Here is an 11,142-nt window from a genome sequence, read left to right on the forward strand (position 1 = left end):
ATGTTTTTCATAATATAAATAAGTTGATATAGTGAAACTTGTCCATTCTCTGGTTTAAACTAATGAGGAAATGGCTATATATTATATGTTATTTCCAAGTTTGTTATATATATATATATGTTTATATATATAATATGTATATATAAGACATGATATATAACTTATATATGTTATTGTGTGTGTATAATACACAATGTGTGTGAAAATGTAGAAATAAAGTTATGTTTCATCTTTTATGGGAATATATATTATAACACAATTCTTCACAGAGGGTGAGATGAATATCATTTCAGGTAAGCTAGGGAATGTAGGTAACATTTCAGTTGAGCTTTTAGGAATAATATGCCAGATAAATATATATTACAGAGTGAAATGGTTTGTGAATGAAAGTGGATGGCATGGATGAAGAAGAGCAAAGAGTTTCTGTAAACACAGGATCTTGGATTCATGCAAAAAATGCTTGGGAAGAATGAAACACTCTTGTGACTGGAATATGTTAGTTTCTTACAGGATTCTGTGGTTTTACTTCTTCTTTACTACTACTCCTGTATTATGTACAAGTATCCCAAAACTTAGAACAAACAATCCATGCGCTAAGAACAGCCACTAAGATCATACTTAGGAGTCATGTATTTTTTGAAACTAAAACATTTCTCATCACCAGTGTTCTCAAGGCCCCTTTCACATCTTTGTTTCTCAGAGTATAGATAATGGGGTTTAAGACTGGGGTGACTATGGTGTAGAAAAGAGAAACAAACTTTCCCTGGTTTTTTGAGCTACTTTTGGCTGGCTGAAGGTACATAAAGATGATGGTTCCATAAAAAATGATGACCACAATCAGGTGGGAAGAACAAGTCCCAAAGGCCTTCCGGCGCCCTGCTGCTGATTTTATCCTCAGCACAGTTTTTGTTATAAAGCCATAGGAGACTAGGATGAGTGACACAGGGACAATTAGAAAAATCACACTGGCCACAAAGAGTTCTATTTCATTGATTGTTGTGTCCACACAGGCCAGTTTGATGAGCACAGGAACCTCGCAGACAATGTGGTCCAGTTTGCGATGACCACAAAGGGGCAGCTGCACAGTAAGGGAGCATTGAATTAAGGAGGTGATAAGACCACTGAGCCATGCTATGATGGCCAGGGAAGCACAAAGCTGAGGATGCATAATAGTTATGTATTGCAGAGGCCGGCAGACAGCAGCATATCGATCATAAGCCATGACTGCCAAAAGAATACATTCAGAGGATCCCAACCCCATAGCCACATAGAGCTGGGCCACACATCCACCATAGCTCATGTTTTTTTCTTTTTTATTCATGGTAACCAGCAACTGTGGGGCAACGCTGGTGGTAAAGCAGATGTCCACACAAGAGAGATTGCTAAGGAAAAAGTACATTGGAGTGTGGAGTATGGGGGCTAAATAAGACACCAAAATGATGGCAGTGTTCCCCAGAATGTTCAAGATGTAGAAAAGCAAAATTATGACAAAAAGGATCCTTTCTAGTTGGGGATCATCTGCGAATCCCAGCAGAAGAAATCCCTTTTCAGAACTGTTGTTGCTTTCCTCCATTGTCCTGTAGATTTCAATTTATAAAAGGCTTAATATTCTGAAGAAAGAAGATGATAAGGTGAACAGTGGTAAATTGTGGTGTTTCTAATATGATTATCTTCCTTTTATAACATTCAGCCATATTGTAAAGACTGATAACACTTTTCTCAGTGTATGATAACACTTTTCTCAATTTTCTTTGACAGAAATACCTCCTTTGTCATTTCCTTCAGCACATTTCACTCCTTCAAATGGGAACAACACTCATCCATCTACAATGGATTGTAGCAATGGATGGTAACACCATCACAATACCCTCACTCGTTTACTGCCATAGCCTAAGAGGGTAATTATATGCCCTCAACTTTTCTTGGAGAAATATCTTTATAAACTTAGTGATATTTATTTATAAGGCTCTATCAGTTTTGGTTTATTCCTCCTTAAACATTCTGCCATCACATATTTTAAAATTATACAATGGCAGACAGATATGGAGGAAGCATGAAGAAAATTAGCACTTAGGTGTCTTTGGAGAGAATCTGGGTTAGTTATTGGTAGTGATGGTACATCTCAGGCATGAAAAGGACTTTGAAATGATATGTAAAAAAAAAACAAACTGCTGAAAAGATGATCTTAGAGAGAAGAGAGAGCACATGAAAACCGAATTACCATCAACTTGGCCCAATCATTGTTTTAAACACTGGAATTATGTTGACACAGAGTTTGAGCTGGTGATATTTTCTAACTAAACGACCATACAGCAATCTTACATACACATATTACTTTATGGCTTCTCTTCACTTCCCACCTCCATCTCTTCACTCATCTCATTTACAGTTATTTTAAAATACATTTTGTGATTATTGTAGGTTACTTTTCAAGCGCTTTTGGGTAAGTTTGAGAAGTGGTTACCTTGGCTGTCTTCACTGAAAGTATTTCCAATTAAAAAAAAAAAGAAACAAAACAAAATGAAAACCTTCAGATCTTTTCTTTTTAAAAACCAAATATTACCCACCTGGGTGCCACCCCCCCCCCAACAAGATAATGGGTGAGATGGAGTAGTAGGACCCTGGGATTGTGCCAGGAGCACAACCAGATAACTATTAGATGATCCTACTACATACCCTAGAAGTTGACTTTAAAACTAACAGAAAAAATTCAACAGCTGAAGGAGAGAAGAGACCACATTGAAGGAGGTAGGGAATGCAGAGACGTGGGTTATGACAGGAATGAATCATGAGTGCTGTGGAAGTGAAGGAATCATGGTCATGGGGAAGGGTGAGAGAGAGGAAAACACAGGGGAATGCATAAGAAGAACATTTTCCCAAAACCATCAGCTTGGAAAACAAGAGGGTCTGGTTTTCAAGAGTTCTTGCAGGAAGTAGGATCTAAAGCCTGGAGGGTTTTTTCCCCCATTTTTAAAATTTTTTTTATTTATTTATGATAGTCACACACACAGAGAGAGAGGCAGAGACATAGGCAGAGGGAGAAGCAGGCTCCATGCACCGGGAGCCCGACGTGGGATTCGATCTCGGGTCTCCAGGATCGCGCTCAGGGCCAAAGGCAGGTGCCAAACCACTGCGCTACCCAGGGATCCCCCCTTCCCCCATTTTTTAAAAATTGGAGTTCAATTTGCCAACATATAGCATAACACCCAGTGCTCATCCCCCCAAGTGCCCCCCTCAGGGACCGTCACCCAGTCATCCCAATCCCCTGCCCACCTCTCTTTCCACTACCCCTTGTCTGTTTCCCAGAGTTAGGAATCTCTCATGTTCTGTCACCCTCACTGATATTTTCACTCATTTTCTCTCCTTTACCCTTTATTCCCTTTGACTATTTTGTATATTCCACAAATGAATGAGACCATATAATGTTCTTCTCTGATTGACTTACTTCATTCAGCATAATATCCTCCAGTTCAATCCACGTTAAAGCAAAAGGTAGGTATTGGTCGTTTCTAATGGCTGAGGAATATTCCATTGTATACATAGACCACATCTTCTTCATCCATTCATCTTTTGATCGACACTGAGGCTCCTTCCACAGTTTACCTATTGTGGACATTGCTGCTATAAACATCGGGGTGCAGGTGTCCCGGCGTTTCATTGCATCTGTATCTTTGGGGTAAATCCCCAGCAATGCAATTGCTGGGTCATAGGGCAGGTCTATTTTTAACTCTTTGAGGAACCTCCAGAGTTTTCCAGAGTGGCTGCACCAGTTCACATTCCCACCAACAGTGCAAGAGGGTTCCCTTTTCTCTGCATCCTCTCCAACATTTCTGGTTTCCTGCCTTGTTAATTTTCCCCTTTCTCACTGGCGTGAGGTGGTATCTCAATGTGGTTTTGATTTGTATTTCCCTGATGGCAAGTGATGCAAAGCGTTTTCTCATGTGCATGTTGGCCATGTCTATGTCTTCCTCTGTGAGATTTCTGTTCATGTCTTTTGCCCATATCATGATTAGATTGTTTATTTGCTGTTGAGTTTAATAAGTTCTTTATAGATCTTGGATACTAGCCCTTTATCTGATAGGTCATTTACAAATATCTTTTCCCATTCTGTAGGTTGTCTTTGAGTTTTGTTGACTGTTTCTTTGGCTGCGTAGAAGCTTTTAATCTTGATGAAGTCCCAATAATTCATTTTTGCTTTTGTTTCCATTGCCTTTATGGATGTATCTTGCAAAAAGTTTCTGTGGCCAAGTTCAAAAAGGGTGTTGCCTGTGTTCTCCTCTAGGATTTTGATGGAATCTTGTCTCACATTTAGATCTTTCATCCATTTTGAGTTTATCTTTGTGTAGGGGGCAAGAGAGTGGTCTAGTTTCATTCTTCTGCATGTGGATGTCCAACTTTCCCAGCACCATTTATTGAAGAGACTGTCTTTTTTTCTAGTGGATAGTCTTTCCTGCTTTGTAAAATATTAGTTGGCCATAAAGATGAGGGTCTACTTCTGGATTCTCTATTCTGTTCCATTGATCTATGTGTCTGTTTTTGTGCCAATACCACACTGTCTTGATGACCACAGCTTTGTAGTACAACCTGAAATCTGGCATTGTGATGCCCCCAGCTATGGTTTTCTTTTTTAACATTCCCCTGGCTATTCGGGGTGTTTTCTGATTCCACACAAATCTTAAGGTGACTTGTTCCAACTGTGAAGAAAGTCCATGGTATTTTGATAGGGATTGCATTAAACGTGTACATTGCCCTGGGCAACATTGACATTTTCACAATATTAATTCTTCCAATCCATGAGCATGGAATATTTTTCCATCTCTTTGTGTCTTCCTCTATCTCTTTCAGAAGTGTTCTGTAGGTTTTAGGGTATAGATCCTTTACCTCTTTGGTGAGGTTTATTCCTAGGTATCTTATGCTTTTGGGTGCAATTGTAAATGGGATTGACTCCTTAATTTCTCTTTCTTCAGTCTCATTGTTAGTGTATAGAAGTGCCACTGACTTCTGGGCATTGATTTTGTATCCTTTCACACTGCGAAATTGCTGTATGAGTTCTAGCAATCTTGGGGTGGAGTCTTTTGGGTTTTCTCTGTAGAGTAAAGAGGAAGAGTTTGACTTCTTCTTTGCCCATTTGAATACCTTTTATTTCTTTTTGTTGTCTGATTGCTGAGGACAGGACTTCCAGTACTATGTTGAATAGCAGTGATGAGAGTGGAGATTCCTGTGTTGTTCCTGATCTTAGGGGAAAGGCTCCCAGTGTTCCCCATTGAGAATGATATTTGTTGTGGAAAGCCTAGATTTTTAAAGGTCAGCAAGCTTGGCTGGAATAGAGCTCAGGAGGTACTGCTCTGCTCCAGAAGAGAAGGCAGACAAACACCTCGGGGCACACAGCATGGAGAATAGTGATCTGAAGAATGTCTGGGGACACACAGGGGAAGATTGTTTGCTCTTTTCCCAGAGTGTTCAGGAAGATGTTTCTCCAGGAACAAAACTGCTGTCATTTCCCTCTCCCTCAGCATAAATACAGAGCCACATGTGGGAAGCAGTGCAGTGCTCACATCAGATGCCTGACTTGGGTACACTAGGCCCAATGTCCCTGTGTTCTTAGCAAGTTTGCCTTAGTCCCAGCAATGTGGGCCCTGAAAAGACCAGTATAAACCCCTGTCCATACCATGTCTCCTGACCAGAGGACTCTGCAGGCCTCAATTCTGATGGAAGTGGTGTCAGGTCTCATTTCACATGCAGACCAGACCACATCTACTTAAAACTAACCACATTAAGGCCAGGAACCAAACAGTGCCCACAATGACTAGCTTGAAGGTTAGGGCAGCCACAACACAACAACATAACACACAGTACACACCAGAGATTCACTAAAGCACCAGATCCTGGACACTACATAAACTCTTCTTCATAAAGCCATTACTCTCAGGAACAGGAGATATAATTGGTTTTTCTAACACAGAAAAGAGGGTATATAGACTTAGGTAAAATGTCAAGATGGAGGAACTTATCCAAAATGAAAGAACAATATAAGGCCACAGCCAGAGACCTATTAAAACCAGGTACAAGTAACATGCCTGATGTATAGTTTAAAGCAAAAATCATAAAGATACTCTCTGGGCTTGTGAAAAGTAGACATTAGGTAGATCCTTACCACAGAGATAAAAGAGCTAAAAAAGAATCAATTAGTGATAAGGTATGCAAAAATGAGATTGGAAACAGTTTCCATGCCATGAACAGTAGGCTGGAGGAAACAGAGGAACAAATTAATGATATAGAAGACAAAATGGAAAATAATAAAGCTGAACAAAAGACATAAAGAGAAATTATGCAATATGAGTATAGATTTAAGGAATTCAGGGACTCCACTAAACATAATAATTTTCATATTATGTTCCTATGTTCATAGGAATTCCAGAAGAAGAAGAGAGAAAAGGGGTAGAAAATGTATTTTTTTTCCACTAAACATAATAACTTTCATATTATGTTCCTATGTTCATAGGAATTCCAGAAGAAGAAGAAGAGAGAAAAGAGGCAGAAAATGTATTTTAGGAAATAATAGTTGAAAACTTCCCTAACCTGTGGAAGGAAATAGACACTCACATATTGGAGCCACAGGGAAGTCCCAACAATATCAACGAAAGCAGGCCAATACCAATCATATTGTTGTTGTTGTTGTTTTAATTTTTAAAATTTATTTTTTATTGGAGTTCAATTAACCAACATATAGCATAACACCCACTGCTCATCCCGCCAAGTGCCCCCCTCAGTGCCCATCACCCAGTCACCACAACCCCCCGCCCACCTCCCCTACCACTACCCATTGTTCATTTCCCAGAGTTGGGTGTCTCTCATATTCTATAACCCTCACTGATATTTTCACTCATTTCCTCTCTTTTCCCTTTATTCCCTTTCACTAATGTTTATATTACCCAAATGAATGAGATCATATCATGTTTGTCCTTTTCTGATTGACTTATTTCACTCAGCATAATACCAGGCATATTGTAATTACATTTGCAAAATATAGTGCTAAAGAAAAAATCTTCAAAGCAGCAAGACAAAAGAAATCCTTAAATTACAAAGGAAGCCCCATAGGTCTATCTGGAGATTTTCAACAGAAACTTGGCAAACCACAAGAGAGGGGCATGATATATTCAAAGTGCTGAATGGGAAAAAGCTATAGCTAGGAATACTCCATCCAGCAAGGATAACATTCAGATTAGAAACAGAGGTAAAGTTACTCATACAATCAAAAACCAAATGTTATTCTTTTTTGAAATATTTTAATGCTGCCTATAGTTACCTGTCATTTATTAGTTTGTTTAAAAATTTACTTTCAACACACTATGCTTTAGTTATACTATTTGAAAAATAAAGTCATACATAAATTTTAAAAATAACATTTTTATACTATCTTCATCCAAATGTGATCACTGTTAACTGCTGACTATACTAGGAGAAACAACTTGGTAATGCTAAAAGACCTACTTTAATCCTGAAATTCATACCTGTCATCTGTATGTTAACAAAAATCCCCATATTTATTATTTACAATGGGTATAAATATTAAATATGTGGTCATTAAATTAAACTATCATAATTTCTTAAAGTAAATATTTATTATCTTGGATACATTACTACATACTGTTTATAATTATTTACTATATACACCAAATCTTGTTTTTTTTATTTTCCTATAAAAAAAGATTAAACAAATACAGCAAAGAAAAATTCTCTTATTTTCAAACAGGATACACTTACATCCTGTGGTGAAAAGAAGTTAGGAAGCAAACGTTACCTAACAATTCTTTTGTTTCATGTGGTTGAAGTAGGTTACTGTTTATTACTATAATTGATATTATTATTTTATGTATATGGCATATATTATATATTTTATTACTAAAATTGATAATATTGCAAAACTTTATTAATTTTAATTTTATTATTTATTTATTTTTTTTCTCTCTTCTTTTTAGTAAGGCTGGCTAATGGTTTATCTATCTTATTAATTCTTTCAAAGAACCAACTCCTGGTTTTGTTGATTTGTTTCACAGTTCTTCTGGTCTCGATTTCGTTAAGTTCTGCTCGAATCTTAATTAACTCTCTCCTTCTGCTGGGTGTAGGATCTATTTGCTGTTTTTTCTCAAGCTCCTATAAGTGTAGGGTTAGCTTCTGTATTTGAGTTTTTTACAATTTTTGAGGGATGCTTGTATTGCGATGTCTTTCCCCCTCAGGACTGCTTTTGCTGTATGCCAAAGATTTTCAACAGTTGTATCTCCATTCTCATTAGTGTCCTTGAATCTTTTAATTCCTCTCTAATTTCCTGGTTGACTCTTTATCTTTTAGCAGGATGGTCCTTAATATCCACGTGTTTGAAATCCTTCCAAACTTCTTCTTGTGATTTAGTTCTAGTTTCAAAGCATTATGGTCTGAAAATACGCATGGACAATCCCAATCTTTTGGTATCGGTTTAAGACCTGATTTGTGACTCAGCATGTGGTCTATTCTGGAGAAAGTTCCATGTGCACTTGAGAAGAATGTGTATTCAGTTTCATTTGGATGTAAAGTTCTACAGATATCTGTGAAATCCATCTGGTCCAGTGTACCATTTAAAGCTTTTGTTTCTTTGGAGATGTTGTGCTTAGAAGACCTATGGATGATAGAAAGTGCTACATTCAAGTTTCCAAGTATAAGTGTATTATTATCTAAGTGTGTCTTAACTTTGGTTATTAATTGATTGATATATTTGGCAGCTCCCACATTTGGGGCATATATATTGAGGATTGTTAAGTCCTCTTGTTTGATAGATCCTTTAAGTATGATATAGTGTCCCTCTTCATCTCTTACGACAGTCTTCAGGGAAATTTTAGTTTATCTGATATAAGGATGGCTACCCCTGCTTTCTTTTGAGGACCATTGGAATGGTACATGTTTCTCCAACCTTTTATTTTCAGGCTGTCGGTGTCCTTATGTCTAAAATGAGTCTTTTGTAGACAGCAAATAGATGGGTCCTGCTTTTTTATCCAGTTTGAAACCCTGTGTCTTTTGATGGGGTCATTAAACCTATTCACGTTGAGAGTTACTATTGAGAGACATGAATTTAGTGTCATCATGATACCTATTCAGTCCCTGTTTTTGTGGATTGTTACCTTGGACTTCCTCTTTCTATTACAGAATCCCTCTTAGTATTTCTTGCAGAACTGGTTTGGAGGTCACATATTCTTTCAGTTTCTGCCTATCTTGGAAGCTCTTTATGTCTCCTTCTATTCTGAATGAAAGCCTTGTTGGATACAGTACTCTGCTGCATGTTCTTCTCATTTGGGACCCTGAATATATCCTGCCAGCCCTTTCTGGCCTACCACGTCTCTGTGGAGAGGTCTGCTGTTAATCTAATATTTCTCTTCATATAAGTTAGAGATCTCTTGTCTCTTGCTGCTTTAAGGATCTTCTGTTTATCTTTGGAATTTGCAAGTTTCACTATTAAATGTTGAGGTGTTGAGCAGTTTTTATTGATTTTACGGGGTGATCTAGCTATTTCCTGAATCTGAATGCCTGTTTCCCTCCCCAAATTAGGGAAGTTCTCAGGTCTGATTTGTTCAAATACACATTCTGGACCTCTGTCCCTTTTGACGCCCTCAGGAACTCCAATTAAACGTAGATTTTTCCTTCTGAGGCCATCATTTATTTCCCTTAAACCATCCTCATGATATTTTCATTGTTTTTCTCTTTTTTCCTCAGTTTCCTTTCTTGCCATCTACTTCTCTTCTATGTCAGTCACTCATTGTTCTACCTTGTTAACCCTCGTCGTTAGGGCCTCTGGTTTGGACGGCATCTCTTTTAATTGATTTTTAATTTCTGCCTGATTAGATCTATATTCTGCAGTCATGAAGTCTCTTGAATACTTTATGCTTTTTTCTAGAGCCACCAGTAGCTTTATAATTATGCTTCTGGGTTGGCTTTCTGACATTGAATTGTAATCCAAATTTTGTAACTCTGTGGGAGAGAGGACTGTTTCTGATTCTTTCTTTTGAGGTGAGGTTTTCCTTCTAGTCATTTTGCTCAGTGCAGAGTGGCCAAAAACAAGTTGTACTTGATAGACGCACAAACTCTTTTCACTATAGTATTCCAGCTGTTCTCTCTTTAAATCTCAGGCCGAATTCATAGATTTTCAGGGTGATTTGAATGTTATCTAGGTAGGCGGGACAAGATGGTGGATGAGTAGGGTCCCCAAATCACCTGTTCCCACCGAATTACCTAGATAACCTTCAAATCATCCTGAAAATCTACGAATTCGGCCTGAGATTTAAAGAGAGACCAGCTGGAATGCTACAGTGAGAAGAGTTCGCGCTTCTATCAGGTAGGAAGACGGGGAAAAAGAAATAAAGACACAAAAGGCCTCCAAGGGGGAGGGGCCCCGTGAGGAGCCGGGCTGAGGCCGGGGCGAGTGTCCCCAGGACAGGAGAGCCCCGTCCCGGAGAAGCAGGAGCTGCACCAACCTTTCCGGGCGGAAAGGGGCTCGCAGGGAGTTAGAGCAGGACCCAGGAGGGCGGGGATGCCCTCGGGCTCCCTGGGGACACTAACAGACACCTACACCCCGGGAGAGTGCGCCAAGCTCCCTAAGGGCTGCAGCGCGCACGGCGGGAACCGGAGTAGCTCGGGGGCGGGGGCGGGGGGCTCGGGGGCGGCTCCGGGGATGGGGCTGCCGGGCGGGAGCAGCTCGGGGGGGTCGAGGGCGGGTCCGCGGAGGGGGCTGCGGGGCGGGAGCAACTCGGGGGGCTCGGGGGCGGCTCCGCGGAGGGGGCTGCGGGGCGGGAGCGTGAATCCAACAGCGTAGGCTCCGGAGCACAGCTGCGCCAGGACACAGCCCAGGATCCAGCCTCCCCCGGGACAGGCAGAGGCTGGGAGGGCCCAGGATAGCAAGGACGTTCCTGCCCCGAGGTGAGCAGATCAGCGGCCCCGCCCCGGAGCCTCCCCGCCCTGCAGACCGAGAGCTCCTTAGTTACTGCGGGAGCTGACTCCAGGCTCCAGAGCTGCCTCCGCCACTGGGGTTGTTCCTCTTGGGGCCTCATGGGGTAAACAACCCCACTGAGCTCTGCACCAGGCAGGGGGCAGAGCAGCTCCCCCAAGTGCTAACACCTG

At 40.3% G+C, this 11,142-nt stretch overlaps 1 protein-coding gene across 1 annotated transcript; it reads right to left on the minus strand.

The window, feature by feature from the left end:
• Positions 1-350: 350 nt before the first annotated feature.
• Positions 351-1,875, minus strand: LOC140609308 (olfactory receptor 2G6). The gene has a single exon (XM_072784640.1). The coding sequence runs from the start codon at positions 1,571-1,573 to the stop codon at positions 626-628; it is 948 nt and encodes a 315-aa protein (XP_072640741.1). The 5' UTR covers positions 1,574-1,875; the 3' UTR covers positions 351-625.
• Positions 1,876-11,142: the final 9,267 nt, after the last annotated feature.

This window comes from Canis lupus, chromosome 18, assembly GCF_048164855.1.
Source record: "Canis lupus baileyi chromosome 18, mCanLup2.hap1, whole genome shotgun sequence".
Classification (NCBI taxonomy): Eukaryota; Metazoa; Chordata; class Mammalia; order Carnivora; family Canidae; genus Canis; species Canis lupus.